This window comes from Oncorhynchus kisutch, linkage group LG4 (genome assembly GCF_002021735.2).
Source record: "Oncorhynchus kisutch isolate 150728-3 linkage group LG4, Okis_V2, whole genome shotgun sequence".
NCBI classification, from domain to species: Eukaryota; Metazoa; Chordata; class Actinopteri; order Salmoniformes; family Salmonidae; genus Oncorhynchus; species Oncorhynchus kisutch.
In genome coordinates this window covers 18,105,004-18,130,177 of record NC_034177.2, presented here as the reverse complement: position 1 = coordinate 18,130,177, position 25,174 = coordinate 18,105,004, and the positions used below count along the sequence as shown (strand labels likewise).

Below are 25,174 nucleotides of genomic sequence, written 5' to 3'. Positions count from 1 at the left end.
ATGAACTCTAAAAGGTCCTTACCTGTCACATCCATAAACAGTCAACTTATTAAATCATAACCAGAGGACGACCGATTACATTGCAATCCACGAGGTGAGGTGCCTGTTAATTTATCATCGAATCACAGCCTACTTCAACTTCGCCAACTTGTGAATATTTAACAAAACCGTATTCGTGGCAATATTAACGAGGGACATTGTCACTCTTGTGTTCAGTGCAAGCAGAGTCAGGGTATATGCAGAAGTTTGGGCTGCCTGGCTTGTTGCGAACTGTGTGAAGACCATTTCTTCCTAACAAAGACAGGAATTAATTTGCCAGAATTTTACATAATTATGACATAACATTGAAGCCTGTGCAATGTAACAGCAATATTTAGACTTAGGTTTGCCACCCGTTCGATAAAATGCGAAACGGTTCTGAATTTCACTGAAAGAATAAACGTTTTGTTTTTGAAATAATAGTTTCCGGATTTGACCATATTAATGACCAAAGACTCGTATTTCTGTGTATTTATTATATTATAATTAAGTCTATAATTTGATAGAGCAGTCTGACTGAGCAGTGGTATGCAGCAGCAGGCTCGTAAGCATTCATTCAAACAGCACTTTACTCCGTTTGCCAGCAGCTCTTAGCAATGCTTGAAGCACAGCGCTGTTTATGACTTCAAGCCTATCAACTCCTGAGATTAGGCTGGCAATACTAAAGTGCCTATAAGAACATCCAACAGTCAATGGTATAGAGAAATAGTCGACGCGTCATAATTCCTATAATAACTATAACCTAAAACTTCTTACCTGGGAATATTGAAGACTCATTTAAAAGGAACCACCAGCTTTCATATGTTCTCATGATTTGAGAAACGAATTTAAACGTTAGCTTTTTTACATGGCACATATTGCACTTTTACTTTCTTCTCCAACACTCTGTTATTGCATTATTTAAACCAAATTGAACATGTTTCATTATTTATTTGAGACTAAATTGATTTTATTTGTATTATATTAAGTAAAAGTAAGTGTTCATTGTTCTTTCAGTATTGTTGTAATTGTCATTATTACACACACACACACACACACACACACACACACACACACACACACACACACACACACACACAGTGGGGCAAAAGTATTGAGTCAGCCACCAATTGTGCAAGTTCTCCCACTTAAAAAGAAGAGGCCTGTAATTTTCATCATATGTACACTTCAACTATGACAGACAAATTGAGAAAAAAAATACAGAAAATCACATTGTAGGATTTTTTATGAATTTATTTGCAAATTATGGTGGGGCGGCAGGGTAGTGGTTAGAGCGTTGGACTAGTAACCGGAAGTTTGCAAGTTCAAATCCCCGAGCTGACAAGGTACAAATCTGTCGTTCTGCCCCTGAACAGGCAGTTAACCCACTGTTCCTAGGCCGTCATTGGAAATAAGAATTTGTTCTTAACTGACTTGCCTAGTTAAATAATAAATAAAAAATTTCTGAACAGTCGTAACCTCCTGCATCTGGAAAAAACCCAGCCTCACTCATGATTCGGTTCTACACAAATTGGTTTAATTATTTATTTACTAGCTAACTAAATGAAAAAACAGAATAACATACACACTTGATACATGAGAAAATGGTCCCTAGCGCACTAACAACATAGAAAATGGAGAGGGTGCGAGAGAAAAAGGGACACATCGTTTATACATTTCAGAACTATTCTCACAGTAATCATCTACTTTGCACATGAACCGCTGCCCATTTTGAAGTAAGAAAACATGAATATATTCATGTGTGAGTGCCGTTTATCTCTTTTGGAACTAGCCCTCTTTCGGAAGAGTTTTAGTTTGGCCTTTCAGCGCCATGCTTTGAAGGCTCTGATTGTCCCCCTTTCCAGTCTTCTTTTCACTCTGGACGATGCTCCTAGGGTTATGGTTAGCCAGCCGTGTTGACGGTTCCAATTGGTAATGAGAGTTGGAGAATATGGTGATTTGAGAATCGTAGTAGGATAGGATGGTTTGAAGAGTAGTAGGATGGTACCACTTAAATTCGCTTTTCTCAATATCTGACTTAGGACAGCTAATCAGCCGTGTCAGTGGATTGTCTGGGAGATGAGCTTCTCGCCTACACCTCATGTTGATATTCAGGATTCAGACCACTACACGCACAGCTGCAACCTGGCAGTGTTCTGGTCTGATATGGTCATTCTTAACTAGTCCTTTTATGCACTGGTTGAAAACCATTCCCCACATTCAGTCTTACTTTTGAAATAATGTCCCAGTGTTCACTTTTAAATGTGGTAGAGTTTTAGCTGGAAAAGACTGTTAACAAATACATTCCTTTTGATCATACTGGAGGGGGCGAAAGAGTCCCCTTCTGCTATCATTTACAGCAGGGTGTGAACTGGTGACCAGCCCCTGTGGGCGAGAGAGAGCCTGGTTACAGTCAACCCCCGGCAAGCTGATCTGATCCTCACAGGACAGTCATTACACAACTAATGACTTTAATACGAGGTTACTTTTCATCTTTACATTTTGGCTTTTTGTTGTATTGGCTCCTTTTTCTTGGAGGCTGTCCACATTTGAATGGGTAAAAGGTGAGTTCTCTGGCTCTGAAGCTATAAGGGATCTCTTCAGCTTCAGTTGCATTTTGATGAGGTGAGATCATTGGTGTTGTAGCGTGACTCTCTTTAACTTCCAGTGTGCTGTATGGACTAGCCTATCTTAACATTTAGACAGCATTCAACTTTACCTCTTGAACTTGACTTCAATCATCTATCTCTGATCGACTATGCAATGGCCTCTGAGATTATCTGAACTTCAGATGAAACATCATTTTAGAAATGGTCAGTTTCTCACATTATATTAGCCCCATTATCCTGCCTTAAACTTAAGGATTCACCCATTTTGAATATTATATTGTTTTGGAGTGATGTTCTATCAATTCCCGGGGTAATTTAATGGGTAACTGAGCATTTTGATGTTCAAGCAGGCAGAAATACAGGCGAAATGACAAGTTTTGCATTATATGAACAGCCTGCTCTAAATCTGAATTTATTCTAGGGCGGTCCCCCAAAAAAAAAAAAATACTAGTCGACCGAGAGCAGCCTGTTCTTTTGACCAAACGATTGGTCAAAATTTTTAAACGTGTTTTTTTCCATATTTACACACATCCTATGTATTTTAATCATATCAACTATATGCACTGAGCTTGTTTGATGCTTTAAGCACACTTTGAAATAATGAAATAATTAAGACACAAATGACTAGAGGGAGTCCAACTGCAGTGGAGCCAGAGGCTGCCGCTTTACGGGCTCCAAACCAACTGTGCTATTTTATTTATTTTTTTCGCATTGTTTTTAACTAACTTTGTACATAATATTGCTGCCACCGTCTCTTATGACTGAAAATAGCTTCTGAATATCAGGACAGCGATTACTTACCTCGAACTGGATTAAGATTTTTTCTTTAATGATATACTACTTCTCCGAGACCAGGGACAAATCCCCGTTCGCGTGAAGAAAAGACAAGGGGTGGAGATCGGGTTCCTTGTGAGAATTCGTTGGCGAGTGGGTAACCCACCTCTATCATCCGTTCTATTAGCCAATGAGCAATCACTGGAGAATAAGCTTGGTTGATCTCAGTTCAAGACTATCCTACCAATGGGACATTTAAACATAATATCTTATGTTTCACGGAGTCGTGGCTTAACGAGAACACTGATAATATACAGTTGGCTGGGTTTTCCGTGCATCGGCATGACAGAAAAGCTATGTCTGGTAAGATGAAGGGTGGTGGTGTGTCTATTTGTCAGTAGTCGTGGCTTAACGAGAACACGGATAATATACAGTTGGCTGGGTTTTCCGTGCATCGGCATGACAGAAAAGCTACGTCTGGTAAGATGAAGGGTGGTGGTGTGTATTTGTCAGTAACAGCTGGTATGCGATGTCTAATATTAAGGAATTCTGGAAGTATTGCTGCTCTGAGGTTAGTGTGGTATACAGCTTATTACGAGGTACTCTATCTACCAAGAGTTTTCATCTATATTTTTTGTAGCCGTCTATTTACCACCAAAACCGATGCTGCCACTAAGACCACACTCAACGAGCTGTATAAGGCCATAAGCAAACAAGAAAATGCTTATCCAGAAGCGGCGCTTTAGTGGCCCGGGGACTTTAATGCAGGCAAACTTAAATCTGTTTAACCTAATTTCTACCAGCAGGTCACGTGCATCCAGAAGAAACTCTAGATCACCTTTACTCCACACACAGAGATGTATACAAAGCTCTTCTTCGCCCTACATTTGGAACATCTGACCATAATTCTATCCTCCTAATTCCTGTTTACAAGCAAAAATTACCAGTGACTCGCTCAATACGGAAGTGTTCAGATGACGCAGATGCTACGCTACAGGATTGTTTTTCTAGCACAGACTGGAATATGTTCCTATGGATTTGAGGAGTATACCACCTCAGTCACAGATAAGGTGCATCGACGTCATTGTCCTCATAGTGACCGTATGTACATATCCCAACCAGAAGCCATGATTTCAGGCAACATCTGCACCGAGCTAAAGGCTAGAGCTGCTGCTTTCAAGGAACCGGTACACTAATCCGGATGCTTATAAGAAATCCCTCTGTGCCCTCAGATGAATCACCAAACAGGCAAGGCTCAATACACTAGGATTGAATCCTGCTACACTGGCTCTGACGCTCGTCAGATGTGGCAGGGCTTGTAAACTATTTAATGACTACAAAGGGAAACCCAGCCGCGAGCTGCCCAGTGATGTGAGCCTCCCAGATGAGCTAAATGCCTTTTTTATGCTCGCTTCAAAGCAAGCAACACTGAAGACTGAATGAGAGCAACAGCTGTTCCAGGCTACTGTGTGATCACGCTCTCGTAGCCGATGTAAAACCTTTTAAACAGGTCGACATTCACAAGGCCGCCGGTCAGACTGATTGCCAGGATGTGTACTTAGAGCATGTGCAGACCAACTGGAAAGTGTCTTCACTGACATTTTCAACCTCTCCCTGTCTGAGTCTGTAATACCTACATGTTTCAAGCAGACCACCATAGTCCCTTTGCCCAAGAAAGTGAAGGTAACCGGCCTAAATTACTACCGCCCTGTAGCACTCACGTCGGTAGCCATAAAGTGCTTTGAAAGGCGGGTCATGGCTCATATCAACAACATCATTCTGGAAACCTTAGACCCACTCCAATTCGCATACCGCCCAAACAGATACACAGATGATGCAATCTATTACTCTCCACACTGCCCTTTCCCTCCTGGACAAAAGGAACACTTATGTGAGAATGCTGTCCATTGACTACAGCTCAGCGTTCAACACCATAGTACCCTCAAAGCTCATCACTAAGCTAAGCATCCTGGGACTAAATGCTGATCTTCAATACTGGAGCTCCACAGGGGTGCGTGCTCAGTCCCCTCCTGTATTCCCTGTTCACCCACAACTGTATGGCCAGGCACGACTCCAACACCATTAAGTTTGCAGGCGACACAACAGTGGTAGGCCTGATCACCGACAACGACGAGACAACCTATAGGGAGGATGTCGGAGACCTGGCCGGTTGGTGCCAGAATAACAACCTATCCCTCAATGTAACCAAGACTAAGGATATGGTTGTGGACTACAGGAAAAGGAGGACCGAGCACGCCCCCATTCTCATCGACGGGGCAGTAGTGGAGCAGGTTGAGAGCTTCAAGTTCCTTGGCGTCCACATCACCAACAAACTAGAATGGTCCAAACTAGAGGTCGACCGGTTATGATTTTTCAACGCCGATACCGATTTATTGGAGGACCAAAAAAAGGCGATGGCCATTAATAAAAATACAAAAAAAAAATGACATTTTTACATGTATTTATTTGTAATGACAATTACAACAATACTGAATGAACTTATTTGAACTTAATACATCAATAAAATCAATTTAGCCTCAAATAAATAATGAAACATTCAATTTGGTTTAAATAATTCAAAAACAAAGTGTTGGAGAAGAAAGTAAAAGTGCAATATGTGCCATGTAAGAAAGCTAACGTTTAAGTTCCTTGCTCAGAACATGAGAACATATGAAAGCTGGTGGTTCCTTTTAACATGAGTCTTCAGTATTCCCAGGTAAGAAGTTTTAGGTTGTAGTTATTATAGGAATTATAGGACTATTTCTCTCTATACCATTTGTATTTCATTAACCTTTGACTATTGGTTGTTCTTAGAGTGCCAAGTCTAGGTCAAAAAGGCTTCTCAACAGTTTTTACCCCCAAGCCATAAGACTCCTGAACAGATAATCAAATGGCTACCCGGACTATTTGCATTGTGTACCCCCCGACCCCTCTTTTTACGCTGCCGCTACTTTCTGTTCATCATATATGCGTAGTCACTTTAACCATATCTACATGTACATACTACCTCAATCAGCCTGACTAACCGGTGTCTGTATGTAGCCTCGCTACTGTATATAGCCTCGTTACTGTATATAGCCTTTCTTTTTACTGTTGTTTTATTTCTCTACTTACCTAACACCTTTGCACTATTGGTTAGAGCCTGTAAGTAAGCAGTTCACTGTAAGGTCTACTACACCTGTTGTATTCGGCGCACGTGACAAATAAACTTTGATTTGATTTAGTGCGTACGGCCCAGTACATCACTTAGTTCCTTATAGATAACCTGCATAAAGGGTTGTGCAGTTATATTTAACTATCATGTGAATGTCCCATAGCATCTCTGACCTACATGAAAGCTACTGCCTCTAATCGTATTGGCCTTGTTATTTAGTACCACTGGTGTTTTGCCCGTATTCTTGTAAGTACCATTGTTGGTTGTTTTGTTCCAGTATTGGTGCTATCACATCAGCCTCCAGTTATAGTGTATACAGAGAGAGCCTGATTTGTTACTATATGATGTGTTTCTAATGAATATATTGTGCATGTAGCCAAGTGATTAATAGGTGTCAGAGCCTGGCAGTGAAACTGTAAAACAAATGGCAGTAATATAAACCAAAGGTCTTTCTACTGAGGTGCCTGTCTGTGCAATAACAATTAAGGCTCTGATTAGTAAAGAGAACTGGTTAGAGTCTGAGGCAGCACACTGGGGGACTGAATGGGGATCTGGGCCCTTGGAAATGTACAGTTGGCTGCCAGGGAACACTAGAGAAAGGAGCCAGTCAAGATAGGCAAAGACGTCATGATGAAATGTAGGCACGCACTCACACACACACACACACACACACACAGCCTTTATTTCACTATGCAGACTCAATTCCATAGACTCTGCTTGGTTAGCCAAGACGTTAAGCCACTTCCTCATACCTGATGTGCCTCGCAACCAATCAGGAAGGGTTATGGTTAGCAACCACTCACAAAGGCTGCAGGGCACTATGTTTCAATGTGAATGATGCTGTGAGCCTGTGACACTTTTAGCATTTCCTCCATGGCAGAGAGGCTGAGCGCAGGGGAATGTTCCCAGGGTCTGCTAGCCTTTACCCTGGGACAACCGTTTGGCATCACTGGGCAGTCAATGCCAGCTGACAGTGTCTTATCCTCTTGAAACTCTGGGGGCAGTATTTCATTTTTGGATAAAAAACATTCCCGTTTTAAACGGGATATTTTGTCATGACAAGATGCTCGACTATGCATATATATATACTATGCTTTGGATAGAAAACACTTTGGATAGAAAACACACTAACGTTTCCAAAACTGCAAAGATATTGTCTGTGAGTGCAACAGAACTGATGTTGCAGGCAAACCCAGATAAAAATCCAATCAGGAAGTGCCCCATATTTTGAAAGCGCTGCATGCCAATGACTCCTCCTCTACGTATTCCCCAAGGTGTCTACAGCATTGTGACGTCTTTTTACGCATTTATGTTGAAGAATAGCCGTAAGGGACCACATTGAGCAAGTGGTCACATGAGGGCTCCCGCAGAAAATCTTGCGTAAAGTACTGAGGTAGCCATTATTCCAATCGCTTCTAATGAGAAACCAGTTGTCCCGGTGGATATATTATCGAATAGATATGTGAAAAACACCTTGAGGGTGGATTCTAAACAACGTTTGCCATGTTTTTGTCGATATTATGGAGCTAATTTGGAAAAAAGTTTGGCGTTGTAGTGATCGATTTCTCAGCCAAACATGAAGAACAAACGGAGCTATTTCGCCTACAAAATTATATTTTTGGAAAAAAGGAACATTTGCTATCTAACTGGGAGTCTCGTGAGTGAAAACATCCGAAGTTCTTCAAAGATAAATTATTTAATTTGATTGCTTTTCTTATTTTCGTGAAATGTTGCCTGCTGCTAGCAGGGCATAATGCTAAGCTAGGCTATGATAAACTTACACAAATGCTTGTCTAGAGTTGGCTGTAAAGCATATTTTGAAAATCTGAGAGGACAGTGTGATTAACAAAAGGCTAAGCTGTGTCTCAATATATTTAAATTGTGATTTTCATGAATAGGAACATATTCTAGGGATATTTATGTCCGCTGCGTTATGCTAATTCCTTTCAGGCGATGATTACGCTCCCGGATCCGGGATGGGTAGGTTCAAGAGGATTTATCCTGGCCCAGAGTCAATTTTATCACCCCCTCAGTAAACAACTCGCACACACACACTAGCGTGAACACATTCTCCTGAGGTGAGCCCCAGCTCTGGAAAGGAGTCGTCTAAATGTTACAACAGGTCCATGTTAAACCACAAATTTCATCCACTGATTATGTTTCAGCCAGGCTTTTCAGTCTTCTCCTCAGTCAACTCCTGTCTCTCACTCTTACATTACCTTGCATTTTGAAATGACTTTTTATCAAGTTTAACTTTTTTTTTTGAGACCTCAAAAATGTATTCAGTTTACAATTCTTCAAGCAGCACTCATCCTGGAGCGTAAGTTGTTATAGTGAGTGTAAATCTGCTCATCGATTGAGAACACAAAGAGCAGTAGGTAGAGGGAATAATACCAGGACAGACAGTCTTGGAACAGCGGAAAAAGTTAAACAGTTCACTGTAAGGATTCTTAACGTCTCTGGTACAAGTGGGAAGCTAGCTCGACAACAGCCAGTGAAATTGCAGGGCGCCAAATTCAAAACAGAAATCCCATAATTAAAATTCCTCAAACATACAAGTATTTTACACCATTTTAAAGATAAACTTCTTGTAAATCCAGCCACAGTGTCCGATTTCAAACAGGCTTTACGGGGAAAGCTCACCAAACGATTGTTAGGTCAGCACCTAGTCACAGAAAACCATACAGCCATTTTCCAGCCAAGGCTAGGGCTCACAAAAGTCAGAAATGGCGATTAAATTAATCACTAACCTTTGATCTTCATCAGATGGCACTCACAGGACTTCATGTTACACAATAAATGTGTGTTTTCTTCGATAAAGTTAATATTTATGTCCAAAAACCTCATTTGAAATTGGTGTGTTATGTTCAGAAATGCATTGTCTCAAACAAACATCCGGTGAAAGTGCAGAGAGCCACATCAAATAACAGAAATACTCATCATAAACATTGATAAAAGATACAAGTGTTAAACATACGAATATAGAACTTCTCCTTAATGCAACTGCTGTGTCAGATATCAAAAAGGCTTTACGGCGAAACCACACTTTGCGAGTAACCCATATAGCCATTTTCCAACCAAGGTGAGTGTCACAAAAGTCAGAAATAGCATTAAAAGAATCACTTTGATCTTTATCTGGTGGCACTCCCAGGTCTCCATGTCAGACAACAAATGTTCGCTTTGTTCGATAAAGTTCATCTTTATGTCCAAATACCTCCGTTTTGTTGGTGTGTTTAGTTCAGAAATCCAAAGGAACAATGCGCACTCAACACCAAGACGAAAAATCCAAAAAGTACAATAAAAGATTGTTTGACATGTTTCTACAATGTTTAAAATCAATCCTCAGGTTGTTTTTGTCATAAATAATCTATATTTCAACCTGAAAAAAGCTTAGTCAATGGAAAAGGTAAACAAGAAATGCGTGCTCCCGATCACGTGCTTTGTTCATGTCTGGAAATGTCCACTGTCCTCTCATTGAAAGCAGTGTTACTCCCACATTTTTCAGAGTAAAAGCCTGAAACAATGCCTGAAGACTGGGCACATGTTGATGAAGCCATAGTGATCGTGAACTGGGTCCTAAGTCTTTGTATGGTGGATAGGCTTTCAATGGAAAAACAGCCTTTCAAAATAGTAGTATTTCCTGGTTGGATTTTCCAAGGTTTTTTTCCTGCCATTACAGTTCTGTTATACTCACAGACATTATTTTAACAGTTTTGGAAACTTTAGTGTTTTCTATCCAAATCTACAAATTATATGCATATCCTAGCTTATGGGCCTGAGTAGCAGGCAGTTTAATTTGGGCACGCTTTTCATCCGGAGGTTAAAATACCACCCCCTGCCCATAACAAGTTAATTTAGACTGCAACTGTTGCTCCTCGCAGGATGTGGCTCCTATTTAAGATGTATAGAGTCAACTTCCCCCATGGCTGCCTTTTGTGTGTGTGTGCGAGCTATCCATTCAGACTGGTGGCAGGGCTGGGTGTGTGCCCCTGGCTGGGGATGATTTGATTTGATTTGACTGTAGCCTGAGGGAGACTAGTTCTCTGGACCTAACACAGGCTCCTCGCAGGAGGCCCCCATCAATCACACTGGCCTAGTGTCACCCCCTGGACTTCTGCAAGAGAGTAGAATGGAGGGAGTAATGAGGGAAAGAGAGGGGGTGATTGAGGCAGGGAGAGAAAGAAGGGTGCTGTTTTCATCTAGTGTTAACTTCTGGACTGGGGTAGCTGTGGTGTTGAGAACAGCCCCAGTATTAGCACAAGTGTAGTTATTCCTATTTCTTAACTGTATAATCACTTTATGGTTCACACTGTGAATGTAACCTCTCCCCCCTCCTCTTTACTAGGCATTTGGGAATGCCAAGACGGCTCACAACAACAACTCCAGCCGCTTTGGGAAGTTCATCCAGGTCAACTACCTGGAGAGTGGGGTGGTGAGAGGGTGAGTACTGGCCGCTGGCCCACACTGTGTGTTGTGATAACACTCAATCCTCCTTTCCGACTTAGCCTGTAAACACACACTCCATCCCTGGTGGATGTTCCTGAGCCACGGTTTCTGCAGACACAGCCACGGTTTCTGCAGACACAGCCACGGTTTCTGCAGACACAGCCACGGTGACTGCAGACACAGCCACGGTGACTGCAGACACAGCCACGGTGACTGCAGACACAGCCACGGTGACTGCAGACACAGCCACGGTGACTGCAGACACAGCCACGGTGACTGCAGACACAGCCACGGTGACTGCAGACACAGCCACTGTTACTTCCATCATACCATATAAGGCTCGTGAGAAGCACTGTAGTGTGTTTGTTTCTGTTGTGATACCTCTGAGGCCTGAAGCCCTAACCACGTTATAGCACAGCCTCCTTCCTCTCTTTGCCTACAATCTCTCTGGTTACTGCCTGCAGTTTCTCTGGTTACTGCATGCATCACATGCCCTGTCATTTCCTGTCTAACAGAGGGAGTGCTTATCGTAAAGTTTAACAAAGCGCCAATATCAAATTATTAAACGGGTGGATCTAATCCTGAATGCTGATTGGTTAAAAGCGCATTCTAGCCGGTGTCTATTCCACAAGTTACCACCTGCTAAATCTATGACGCTAAAATGCCTATTTACTCTGTTCCATCTGACTGCGCAATCCACTGTCTCATCAGCCTAGGCAGGGAAGTTGTACACTTGATCTCCACTATAAAAAGCATCTAGACATTTTTTCTTAGACAAACATTTAGTTTTCCACAACGGAGATTTGTATAAACCTTGCTGTCTGTCTGACATTTGCAACATTATTTTAATGTTAAAATTCCATCTTCAACTGTCCAATAGTAATGAAAATGTAGGGGTCGGGACAGAGGCAGGCAGCATCTCTCAGCCAGTCGAAATCATGAATCAGCTGGCATAATGTTTATGAATATATATATACAAAGAAATGTCAATTTTTAAAAAACAGTAAAATGAAGTGCAGCTAGTTTGCAGTCTTTACAGATTCCGTTTGAAGTGATTGTGTTAGCTGTTTTGTTGGCTAGCTCCTCTGAACAACACTGTCCTGATGATTGAGCACATTTTCTATGCCAGGTGAAACCGCACCTCATTAGCACATTGTTATGGATGTATCCAAATAAATGTCACTAGAAAACGGAATAAACAAATGCATCTACTGTTATTCTGTCTGCACTGTTTGACCTGACTAAGTTAGTCGTAGTTGGCTAGCCAGCAAGCAAGGGATAAGAATGTGGCCAGCCAGTATGGCAATGGAACATTTGGAGCAAACGATGTCCATAGATACAGAACAAAAAGACTGAACGACCTGGTCGCATCTCTGGCAACTGAACCAATAAAACGAATGACCAGCCGGCTTGGATAGCAACCCTAGAATTTTTATGAATAATGAAATATTTTAATCATTATTTGGATATGTTGGTAACCCGTTGTATGAAAGTGATAATGCCCTCGAAGCCGTTGTTTGGTGGATATATTGGCACGGTTTGCCGGCCTGAAAAGAACACCCATGCCAATATATCCTCCAAACACTGGCTTCTCGGGCATTATCACTTAAATGAAACATGAGTGACTAGGGTTGCACATTTTGGGGAATATTTTGAGGTGGGAATTAACGGGAATATATGGGAATTAATGGAAATATATGCAAAAGAATATTAATACCATTTAAATGTAGCTGTTTTTTGCATTGGATATATTTACCATATAATTTGGAGACAGAAACATAAACCTTTTACCTTATCATAAGTAGAAATAATTGCAAATGATTAAATCCTTCCAATAGAAATTTAAAAACTATTTAGTTACGATTTGAACTTTAATTAAATGAGTTGACTCTTCACATGGGACGATTTCACTGAACAACAAAAGGGAGTATTGCATGATACCCAATGATCCATCGCATCTCCCAAAAACATTTTCAACATACAGCTGTAAAATTATAGTCTAGATACTAAAGCTTTGGTTGTCTTCCTCTCAGGCTTCCATGTCTTCTCCCTGGACCTCCTCAATGTCCACCTCTTGAACATCAGACTCTGACGCCTCATCTTCACTTTCCAACCTTGTTGAGGATGGCTCAAAGGGCCTCAAATTTCCCCAGATGTCCAAAAAATGTTCAGCCCTTGTATTGGTCAGCCTGTTGGGTGCTTTGGTGCGTGTTGTCCCAAACAAAGATCAGTTGCGCTCTGAGGCAGCTGATGTTGGTGGGATTTGGAGGATGATGGAGGCAACAGGGGAAAGAGCCTCAGATCCACAAAGTCCCTTCTACCAGGTGGCTGATGAGATATGTTGGCACGACTGCCATATTGCATCTCCATCCCAAAGCCTTTGCTTGGAAGTGTACTTCACCAGACTGCCAAGAACCTTGCCCTCATCCAGGCCCAAGGTGGTGAGACACGGTAGTGATGACACCATAGGCCTTGTTAATCTCTGCACCAGACAGGATGCTCTTGCCAGCATACTTGGGGTCCAACATGTACGCTGCGACGTATATGGGCTTCAGGCAGAAGTCTTCATGCTTTTTGATGTATTTCAGAACTGCAGTTTCCTCTGCTTGGAGCAACAGTGAAGTGGGCAGGGCAGTACGGATTTCTTCTCTTACATCTGCAAGCAGAGTCTGAACATCAGACAGGATGACATTGTCTCCCTCAATCCGTGCAATGTCTACTGCTGTAGGTTTCAGGCTGCTTACCACTCTCTCCAAAAATACATCTTCCAGGAGGATCCTCTTGATGGGACTGTCCATATCGGCAGACTGTGAAATGACAATTCCTTGTAAAGACTCCCTCCCCTCCAGGAGACTGTCAAACATTGGCAGCACCACCCCAATGGGTGTTGCTGGGCAGCTTCAATGTGGTGCTCTTATTCTTCTCACTTTGCTTGGTGAGGTAGATTGCTGCTATAACTTGATGACCCTTCACATACCTAACCATTTCCTTGGCTCTCTTGTAGAGTGTATCCATTGTTTTCAGTGCCATGATATCTTTGAGGAGCAGATTCAATGCATGAGCAGCACAGCCAATGGGTGTGATGTGAGGGTAGGACTCCTCCACTTTAGACCAAGCAGCCTTCATGTTCACAGCATTGTCTGTCACCAGTGCAAATACCTTCTGTGGTCCAAGGTCATTGACTGCCTTTAGCTCATCCGCAATGAAGAGACCGGTGTGTCTGTTGTCTCTTGTGTCTGTGCTATTGTAGAATGCTGGTTGAGGGGTGGAGATGATGTAGTTAATTATTCCTTGCCCACGAACATTCGACCACCCATCAGAGATGATTGCAACACAGTCTGCTTTCTCTGATTTGCTTGACCTTCACTTGAACTTTGCATCCAGCAAATGAGTAGATAAAGCACTTCTGGTTGGAGGGGTGTATGCTGGGAGAAGAACATTCCGACATCTCTTCCAATACACATTGCCTGTGAGCATCAGAGATGAACCAGTTGCATACACAGTTCGGGCAAGACATTCATCAGCATTTCTCTGACTACGTTCCTCCATTGAGTCAAAAAGGCTTCTGATTCCAGGAGGACCATGAGCTGTTGCTATCGATAAGGTGTCCGATTACCTCTATTCGAGGTGAAAATGATGAGGGACTTTTGTCAGGTTGCTTGTTGTAAGTTCTGAGGGAACTTTATGCACTTGGCCAGATGATTCTGCATCTTTGTTGCATTCTTCACATATGATTTGGGACAGTATTTGCAAATGTACACAGCTTTTCCTTCTACATTAGCTGTAGTGAAATGTCTCCACACATCAGATAGTGCCTGTGGCATTTTCCTGTAAAGATGAGAAAAAAATAATAAAAAATACAAACAAGTACAATTCCATGTACAGATAAATAGTTAAGTAGTTAGATTAAACAACTCCTTTGTTAGATAAATGTTTTAAAATGAAACATGTATGGAAACAGGTGAATTAGCACTCAGTTAGCAGGCCCAGGCAAGCTAAAAACCCACATGGTAGCAAAAACTAACTAGCAGAAAAAATATATTCACTCCACCTAGTATTGTAATCAAAACTTACCAGAAAGCATGTAGTCCTTGGCTCGGACAGTGTAGTAGTGTGGGCTCAATAGCATCTCATTAGTGTGCAAGATCTTGAGAATCAGCTGTACATGTGATTGAAGAGTGCACTGTGCATGCAGAGGGTTGCAATTCCATTGACTATGGGATAGTTTAAACAATATATGCCACAATACATTGCCTTACATGTATCCCCACAAAAAAGGTTCACTGTTATAAGCCATCTAACGTTTTTGATGAATTTAAGCAGAATTCCTTAAATTCTAGAGCTTAATAACCTCCCATGGGAAAATTTGGGAAATTTCCCGGAAAGTTTCCGACCCTTTGCAACCCTATGAGTGACACTTTGGCCTCTGTTCGACATGAGCTTACTCTACTATACAGACAGGGACAGTTATTCCCAACCTGATTAGAAGGTCTTAAAACAGGGACTCATCGTTTTATATTGAATTGCTTAGCTTGAGAGGGGAGAAAGTAATTGAATAAGAACTGTTAAGTTGCTGTTGAGACTTCAGTGGATGAGCTGTACTAGTGATGGTTGAGCTTGTTATGCTTGTAGCAGAGTGTCTGTCAGTCAGAAGCCATTGATTACAGCAGGACAGTGCTGACATTCTGCTGTACAAAAGCTTGCTGTGGAGCAGCCAAGGCCGCTCTATAGAGGAGATTACCAAGGGAAGCCCTGGGACGTGCTCAGCACTGCACTGGCAGGGTGTTTTCATTCACTACATTACACTCTGCCTGGCTGGTTACAGGGTCTCACTGGGATGGGAGATGGGCTTTCTCAATGTAACAGAATAGCATGGGAATACCTGTGGCATGGATCCTTTAAGACTTGACTAGCGACAGTTACATCCTCCTATTTGTGTATCGGTCTCTCTCTTCGTGTGGCAGCTACCCTGGGGTGGCAGGAGCATTGGGCCAGTAACCGAAAGGTCACTGGTTTGAATCCCGAGCCAACTAGGTGAAAAATCTGTCTGTGACCTTGAGCAAGGCACTTAACCCTAATTTCTCCTTTAAGTCACTCTGGATCAGGGCGTCTGCTAAATGACTAAAATGTCAAATGTGTGTTGTAAATGTGTCTCTCTGTGTGTGTCTCTGGGTGTGACTTGTGGATGGACTCCAGTATTCCCCGCCTGGCTCTGCTTATTTTTCTATTAGATCAGCTCTCTATAGAGACGCAAAGGGACAGCTAGTGAAGTTTCCATGCTCAGCAAAGGCTACTGGTCTCCCTCCCTGCCTGAGCTTCCGGTGTTAAAATACACACAACAGCCATCGGCCCTCTATTCTTAGAGTTTCAACAAAATGAAAGATTAGCTTAAATGTTGTTTTTGTCAGACATGCCTACGTAAAAATGCAATTGTCTCTGTTTAAACTGTTGATCGTAGTGGCTGTTGTTGCACCTTAACATGTTAACCATGTTACTGTGTACATCAGATTGATGCCGTCCATATCTAGGCTCTTAGTTCAACTGTTCATGATTCCCCTCCTCCTCAGTCACGACCACCTCTCTCACACACACACACACACACACACACACACACACACACACACACACACACACACACACACACACACAAAAGACCCTCACCAGACACACTTCACCAGACACACTTCACAGCCAAGTGAAAGGACCAAACTAACTTCAGTGTCACTTGATTTATGTTCTCTCTCTCGTTTTCTCTCTCTCTCTCGTTCTTAGAGCCATCGTGGAGAAGTATCTCCTGGAGAAGTCTCGTCTGGTCTCCAGAGAGAATAATGAGAGGTAAAGGGCAACAGCAGGGGTTACCTTTGACCCTCAATGACCTGTGGAGGCCCTCTGTAGAAACAGAGAGCTTCCCCCTGGTGCCTTTTGATATTCAGAAAGAAACCATTTCCAAGAGTGACTCTCAGAACTAACTTTTTACCTAGCCTGAATATGTGCCAAAGAGTTGTGATCAATATGGGAGATGATACTTATTTTTTTGATGAATACATATTTTATTGATATTTTTTTTATAAGCACTGTAGTCCTACTGTTTCTACTTCAAATGCCCTGGGTGGGGTTGTCATAGCCTGTACATATCATTAACCCTATTCTTCATGTTATTACTCACTAGGTATGTGTCAGAGTTCTATTATTATATGATAATGGATTAGTCCTGTTACTCGTATACCAACTTGTCTGTTGAAATTAGCTTCTGTTTTCATTATGTCTGCCTGTGATGTCAGTGAGATTCTCAGAAGTAAACATGAAAACTCACGCCTGTGTGGTTTTGCAACAATGCAAGCTGGCCGGCCATCTGATAACAAGACTGGAAAAACTGACAGCAGCATTCACGCTCATTACTAAACTGGCACGTTATATACACAGTCAATGTTGGGTCAGGGTAACTAATACTGCCACAGTGTTGACTTTTGATGGTCTGTATTCCAACATTTAAAACCAAAAATCGCCTTTTAAATGAATGTATGATTTATTCTTGCCAGCTAAAAATACATAAGCTTATAACAAAAGCAAACAAATAACAAATGCAAAAATCACACTGTATCCACTAACCAAACACACCGTTACATTGTTCTGTGTCCCTTTAGGAACTACCATGTGTTTTACTATCTGCTGGTGGGAGCGTCAGAGGAGGAGCGCAAGGAGTTCAAACTGCTGCAGCCTGAAGATTACCTCTACCTCAAGCAGGTACTGTACACACACACTTACTGTACATTCCCCCTGCAAGAAAGAACCACATCCCCATTAGCTAGTCCCTTAGGTGCCCTTGACAGAGATTCTGCTGTGTTTGCTTGTGTACATTAGCTTCATTATCTTCTTTTAGCAGATGCCCTTGGCTACATTCATTTAGTGTACATTCCCTTGTACCCTGACTCTCATTCTATTCATGGGTTGTGTGTGTGTCTTAATCTCTGTATTTGAACTGGCTCAAGGTAACATTCCCCGTCGGATTCAGTGCTAGTAAACCTGGTATGCAGAGTCATTGTCATGCAGTGAATGGCCTGCATATGCTCTGTTCTCTGCCCATAGGTAGATATGTGCACTGCATGTTAATTAACCTATCTATCTGCAGCAATATTTTAAGTTAGAAGATGAGGAAGACCTGTGCCATGACTTTGAGAGGCTTCAGCAGGCCATGGAGATGGTTGGATTCCTGTCTGCTACTAAGAAACAGTGAGTGGACATGCCCTGGTCATGGGCCGTGAATCTACACCACTGAGTTAACGTCTATCCCTTACACACCATTCGATTCCTTTAATGGCTGCCTATACGTTTGTCAAATACAGTAGGTCATACATATATTTGCATACTGTAGTCAGTTTGTATTACTTGGATCCTCTGCAAGCACTGCCATTAAACCCTTTCCTCGGGGCAGTAGTCACAGTAGTTGGCAGTGATATGAAACAATGGAAAAGAATGTCTGTTCTATTCATTTTGATTCTATGGTATGATGATTGTATCCCTTGTCTGTCCGCTGTAGGATCTTCTCTGTGCTGTCGGCCATCTTGTACCTGGGCAACGTGACGTACAGGAGGAAATCTACAGGCCGAGACGAGGGGCTGGACGTGGGACCCCCGGAGGTCCTGGCTACCCTCTCAGACCTGCTCAAGGTAATAATGTCTGGTCTGCTGTTGTAGTCTACACCCCAATCAACCATTAGTCTTTACTCTGGGTCCTGGAGGGACCAATTCCTTTTGTCCCGACCATGTACTAACACTTCTGATTAAGCTAATGAAGGTCTTTATGATGAGCTGAATCAGGGCCTGCATTCACAAAGCATCTCAGTCAGGGTAGGAATGCTGATCTACGATCCGGTCCCCCTGTGTTATTCATTATGATCTAAAAGGAAAAAGTGATCCTAGATCAGCACTCCTACTCTGAAACACTTTGAGAAAAACAGGCCTAGGAGTATTAGTGATCTAATTAGGTTATTTGAGGTTGAAAGCATTGTAATAACCTAAACATGTGGCTAGGTATAGGTTTCATCATGACTAACATCCCAAACAGTGAATATATTCTATTATTGTCCAGTGAAGATGGTTATTCCCTAATGATTATACAGGAAGCCTACTCTCCACTAAATCCATGTTTATTTTGTCTGTCCCCGATAATGTTGCAAGTCTTGAGAATTGTGTGTGACCTCCCAGGTGAAAGAGGAGTTGCTGGTGGAGGCGCTGACAAAGAGGAAAACGGTGACAGTCAATGACAAGCTGATTCTGCCCTACAGCCACAGTGAGGTAGGCAACCAACCACCGGTCTTTAAGGCCTATCATTATCTTGATGGGTTTATTCCCCTGGATAGTTGTATGTCACGTGTTGGTCTTTTCTATTTCCCTGTGTCTGTCTGGTCCGTCGGTCTGGTCCGTCGGTCTGGTCCGTCGGTCTGGTCCGTCGGTCTGGTCCGTCGGTCTGGTCCGTCGGTCTGGTCCGTCGGTCTGGTCCGTCGGTCTGGTCCGTCGGTCTGGTCCGTCTGGTCCGTCTCTCTGGTCCGTCGGTCTGGTCCGTCTCTCTGGTCCCTCTGTCTTGTCCGTCCGTCCGTCCGTCTGTCTTGTCCGTCCGTCCGTCTGTCTTGTCCGTCCGGCCGTCTGTCTTGTCCGGCCGTCTGTCTTGTCCGGCCGTCTGTCTTGTCCGGCCGTCTGTCTTGGCCGGCCGTCTGTCTTGGCCGGCCGTCTGTCTTGGCCGGCCGTCTGTCTTGGCCGGCCGTCTGTCTTGGCCGGCCGTCTGTCTTGGCCGGCCGTCTGTCTTGGCCGGCCGTCTGTCTTGGCCGGCCGTCTGTCTTGGCCGGCCGTCTGTCTTGGCCGGCCGTCTGTCTTGGCCGGCCGTCTGTCTTCTCCTTCTGGCCGGCCGTCTGTCTTCCCTGGCGGTCTTCTCCTTCTGTCTTCTCCGTCGGTCCGTCTGTCTTCTCAGTCTGTCATGTCCGTCTGTCTTCTCCGTCTGTCTTGTCCGTCTGTCTTCTCCGTCTGTCTGTCGGTCTTCTCCGTCTGTCTTCTCCGTCGGTCTTCTCCGGCGGTCCGGCGGTCTGGTCCGTCGGTCTTCTCCGGCGGTCGGGCGGTCTTCTCTTTCCGTCGGTCTGTCTGTCTTCTTTCTCTTCTCCCTCCTTCGGTATGTCTTCCCATTTGCTCCTAATCTCTGTCTGTCTCTCAGGCCATCACAGCGAGAGACTCCATGGCCAAGTCTCTGTACAGCGCCCTGTTTGACTGGATTGTCCTACGCATCAATCACGCTCTGCTCAACAAGAAAGACATGGAGGAATCTGTCCCGGTAAGAGAGCGATAACACACACACATGCATGCACATAGGAATGCAGCTGAGAGTTTCCCCTCTCCAATGTTTAGTCCGGGACAGACATGTCGGCAATTCCTAATTATTATTAAGCAATTCATTTATTAAACTCTTTTTTTAAAAAGACCTTGCCAAAGCTCTAGTATGATACAAGTGACATCGTGAAGCCATTAACAACTTATCTACATTTCTGACTGACCTACTGTATGATTTGGTCTGTGCCAGTGTTTGTCTATAGGGGTCCTAGATATATTTGGCTTTGAGGACTTTGAGACCAACAGTTTTGAGCAGTTTTGCATCAACTATGCCAACGAGCAGCTTCAGTATTACTTCAACCAGCATATCTTCAAACTAGAGCAGGTGAGTTCGCCCTGGCTGCCTCACATATATAAATACTTTTGTGTATATATAGTATATGTGGACACCCCTTCAAATGCATTGATTTGGCTATTTCAGCAACACTTGTTGCTGACAGGTATATTAAATCAAGCATACAACCATGCATTCTCCATAGACAAACATTGACAGTAGAACGGCCTTATTGAAGAGCTTAGTGACTTTCAATGTGGCACCACCATAGGATGTGACCTTTCTAACAAGTCATTTTGTCAAATTTCTGTGCTGCTACAGCTTCCCCGGTCAACTGTAAGTGCTGTTATTGTGAAATGGAAACATCTAGGAGCAACAACGGCTCAGCCGCAAAGTGGTTGGCCACACAAGCTCACTGAACGGGTGCGAGGAGGAAAAATTTCCTGGGGCTGTTTTTCATGGTTCCGACTTGGTCCATTAGTTCCCCTGAAGGGAAATCTTACCAATACAGCATACAATGACATTCTAGACGATTATGTGCTTCCAACTTTGTGGCAACTGTTTGGGGAAGGCCCTTTCCTGTTTCAGCATGACAATGCCATGTGCACAAAGCGAGGTCCATACAGAAATGTTTTGTTGAGATCGTTGTGGAAAACTTGACTGGCCTGCACAGGGCCCTGACCTCAACCCCGTCAAACACCTTTAGGTTGAATTGGAACGCAGACAGCGTGCCGGGACTAATCGCCCAACATCAGTGCCTGACCTCATTAATGCTCTTGTGGCTGAATGAAAGCAAGTCCCTGCAGCAATGTTCCAACATCTAGTGGAAAGCCTTCCCAGAAGAGGATAGGCTGTTATAGCAGCAAAGGGGGACCAACTCCATATTAATTCTCATGATTTTGGAATGAGATGTTTGACGAGCAGCTGTCCACATACTTTTGGTCATGTAGTGTAGATTCTATGTCATTGTATTTCTATGGTGGCTCTCCATAAGGACAGTATAACAGCCCTGATGGATCCTATGTCTTCCCTAACTGTAAGCCTGTTTGTCCATTACAGGAGGAGTACCAGGCGGAGGGCATCACCTGGCACAACATAGACTACACAGACAACGTGGGCTGCATCCACCTCATCAGCAAGAAGCCCACTGGACTCCTGTACCTACTGGACGAGGAGAGCAAGTAAGGACTTCAAGTCTTTCAAAAATATATATATTCCATTAAAGAGATGGTGCACTTACATTCCATATGTTTTGTTTTTTAATTACCGCAACATAAAGATAGTGTTCATTACTTTGCTATGATTTACAGTATATTTACATGTTTGATGAAAGAAAAGTGGTGAATCTATCACTTTATTCTCTTTCCCCCTTCACTCACTTTCTCTCTCCTCCTCTCGCTCTCCAGTTTCCCCCGTGCCACTGACGAGACCCTGCTGGCCAAGTTCAAGCAGCAGCACCAGGGGAAGAAGTACTTTGTGCCCACGCCTGTCATGGAGCCTGCCTTCGTCATCCGACACTTCGCTGGGAAGGTCAAGTACCAGATCAAGGTAGGGATGAATGAACATCCACCCCCAAACACAGTCACAGGCTCCCTGTTTACTATCATGTACAGTTGAAGTCGGAAGTTTACACCTTAGCCAAATACATTTAAACTCAGTTTTTCACAATTCCTGACATTTAATCCTGGTAAAAATTCCCTGTCTTAGGTCAGTTAGGATCACCACTTTATTTTAAGAATGTGAAATGTCAGAATAATAGTAGAAATAATTATTTATTTCAGCTTTTATTTCTTTCATCACATTCCCGAGTGGGTCAGAGGTTTACATACACTCAATTAGTATTTGGTAGCATTGCCTTTAAATTGTTTATCTTGGGTCAAACGTTACAGGTATCCTTCTACAAGCTTCTCACAATAAGTTGGGTGAGTTTTGACCCATTGCTCATGACAGAGCTGGTGTAACGGAGTCAGGTTTGTAGGCCTCTTTGCTCGCACACGCTTTTTCAGTTCTTCTATAGGATTGAGGTCAGGGCTTTCTGATGGCCCCTTCAATACCTTGGCTTTGTTGTCCTTAAGCCATTTTGCCACAACTTTGGAAGTATACTTGGGGTCATTGTCCATTTGGAAGACCCATTTGCGACCAAGCTTTAACTTCCTGACTGATGTCTTGAGATGTTGCGTCAATATATCCACATAATTGTCCTCCTCATGATGCCATCTATTTTGTGAAGTGCACCAGTTCCTCCTGCAGCAAAGCACCCCCACAACATGATGCAGCCACCCCCATGCTTCAAAATTGTGATGGTGTTCTTCGGCAATTATGGTCATTATGGCCAAACAGTTATATTTTTGCTTCATCAGACCAGAGGACATTTCTCCAAAAAGTACAATCTTTGTCCCCATGTGCAGTTGCAAACCATACTCTGGCTTTTTATGGCGGTTTTGGAGCAGTGGCTTCATCCTTGCTGAGCGGCCTTTCAGGTTATGTCGATATTCGACTCGTTTACTGTGGATAAAAATACTTTTGTACCTGTTTCCTCCAGTATCTTCACAAGGTCCTTTGCTGCTGTTCCGGGATTGATTTGCATTTTTCGCACCAAAGTACGTTCATCTCTAGGAGACAGAACACGTCTCCTTCCCGAGCGGTATGACGGCTGTGTGGTCCCATGGTGTTTATACCTGCGTACTATTGTTTGTACAGATGACCGTGGTACCTTCAGGCGTTTGAAAATTGCTCCCAAGGATGAACCATTTTTTTCTGAGGTCTTTGCTGATTTCTTTAGATTTTCTCATGATGTCAAGCAAAGAGGCACCGAGTTTGAAGGTAGACCTTGATATACATCCACCGGCACACCTCCAATAGACTAATTGACATAATTTGAGTCAATCAGAAGCTTCTAAAGCCATGACATAATTTCTGGAATTTTCCAAGCTGTATAAAGGCACAGTCAACTTAGTGTCTGACCCACTGGATTTGTGATACAGTGAAATATAAGTGAAATAATCTGTCTTAATAATTGTTGAAATTACTTGTGTCATGCACAAAGTAGATGTCCTAACCGACTTGCCAAAACTATAGTTTGTTAACAAGAAATTTGTGGAGTGGTTGAAAAACTTGTTTTAATGACTCGGTGTATGTAAACTTCCGACTTCAACTGTAATGTCTAGGGGGTTGAGGGAGGTTTCTTGTATTTGTGTAGCTCTTCATTGTTATTGACAGCATTATTATTGTTGTTCAGAACGTTCTTTCTCATTCATGACAAAGCTTCCGCTTTATTTGATTTAACCTTCACTTAATGAGGCAAGGCAGTTAAGAACAAAGTCTTATTTACAATGACGGCTTTTCCCGGCCCAACCCGGATGATGCTGGGCCAATTGCGGCCGGATGTGATACAGCCTGGATTTGAACCAGGGACTGTAGGTACACCTCTGCACTGAGATGCAGTGCCCTAGACCGCTGCACCACTCAGGAGCCTCCGAGTGGTCAAACTGATGACAAACGGCGTCTTTCTTGGCGGGTCTAAAACGACCTCGGCATGCGAACCCACTCCTATGACTCTTCTTGGCAGGACTTCCGGGAGAAGAACACAGACCACATGCGTCCAGACATCGTGGCTCTGCTGCGGAGCAGTGACCGGGCCTATGTGCGTCAGCTGATTGGGATGGACCCGGTGGCCATGTTCCGCTGGGGCATCCTGCGAGCCACCATCAGAGGCATGGCTTCCTTCAACGAGGCCGGACGCCGCTGGGCCGCCAAGAACGCAGGTAGAATATATCTATCTATCTATATATCCTTGAATTTCAATTTTTTTCCCCTTAAGCCTCAATCTGCCAGTCTATTTGTGTGTTGACTAGATGAGAAAAGTGTCTTGTTAAATTAAATCAATGAAATACTAAACAGGGAGTTGGCCTCTGAAAGAACTCAACTGGATTATTTTTATTCATTTGACAAGCAGTAGTCATGGGGATCAGTCTTCTGTCCTCATAGAGCCTTTAGGCATCTAATGTTATGTTTGTCTGTGTTCCTGTCTGTGTGCGGGTGCTTGTCTGTTTGTTCAACAGGTGTGCAGCGCCCTACTTCCAGGACTCCTTTGGGGGAGCTGCAGAGGTCCAACACGCCTGTAGAGAGAATGTACAGGTAAGACCCAGATCCACCACATAGCTCTCTGACTGAGGGGCACACAGGGAAGAAGGTAAACTGCATTTGTCCCAATATCCACACTTCCAACCCACTTAAGAAGTGATACATTGGCCCTATGGCCCGCCTGTTTCATTTTCCTGTTCAGGTCAATCATGCAGGAATAACTCCTGGCCCAAGCCATGCATACTACATAGTATGTTCGTGTGGATCTTGAGACATATTATGGGAGGGCTGGGTATCGGGCCTTCTTCCTCTCCTCCACTGTTGTTTTGGGTGTGATGTCATGTGATTGACAGATGGGTCTCTGTCCCCTGAGGTACACTGCAGATAGGCAGGAATTCAGTGGTTACAATTTACCAGTGTGGAGCTAAACCCCAAGGACTAT

At 43.3% G+C, this 25,174-nt stretch overlaps 1 protein-coding gene across 11 annotated transcripts in view; it reads left to right on the top strand.

Annotated features, from left to right (window-relative positions):
• LOC109889163 (unconventional myosin-IXb) overlaps positions 1-25,174 on the top strand; it is a 112,200-nt gene that overhangs the window by 46,273 nt on the left and 40,753 nt on the right. For all 11 annotated transcript variants that reach the window (XM_031822562.1, XM_031822566.1, XM_031822561.1 and 8 more), the window contains 12 exons: positions 10,901-10,995; positions 16,774-16,836; positions 17,646-17,745; positions 18,131-18,231; positions 18,539-18,668; positions 19,206-19,295; positions 20,203-20,319; positions 20,566-20,700; positions 21,709-21,830; positions 22,056-22,197; positions 24,218-24,413; positions 24,711-24,786. In XM_031822562.1, the coding sequence (XP_031678422.1) occupies positions 10,901-10,995; positions 16,774-16,836; positions 17,646-17,745; positions 18,131-18,231; positions 18,539-18,668; positions 19,206-19,295; positions 20,203-20,319; positions 20,566-20,700; positions 21,709-21,830; positions 22,056-22,197; positions 24,218-24,413; positions 24,711-24,786 (1,367 nt within the window). The remainder of the gene's footprint in view (positions 1-10,900; positions 10,996-16,773; positions 16,837-17,645; positions 17,746-18,130; positions 18,232-18,538; positions 18,669-19,205; positions 19,296-20,202; positions 20,320-20,565; positions 20,701-21,708; positions 21,831-22,055; positions 22,198-24,217; positions 24,414-24,710; positions 24,787-25,174) is intronic.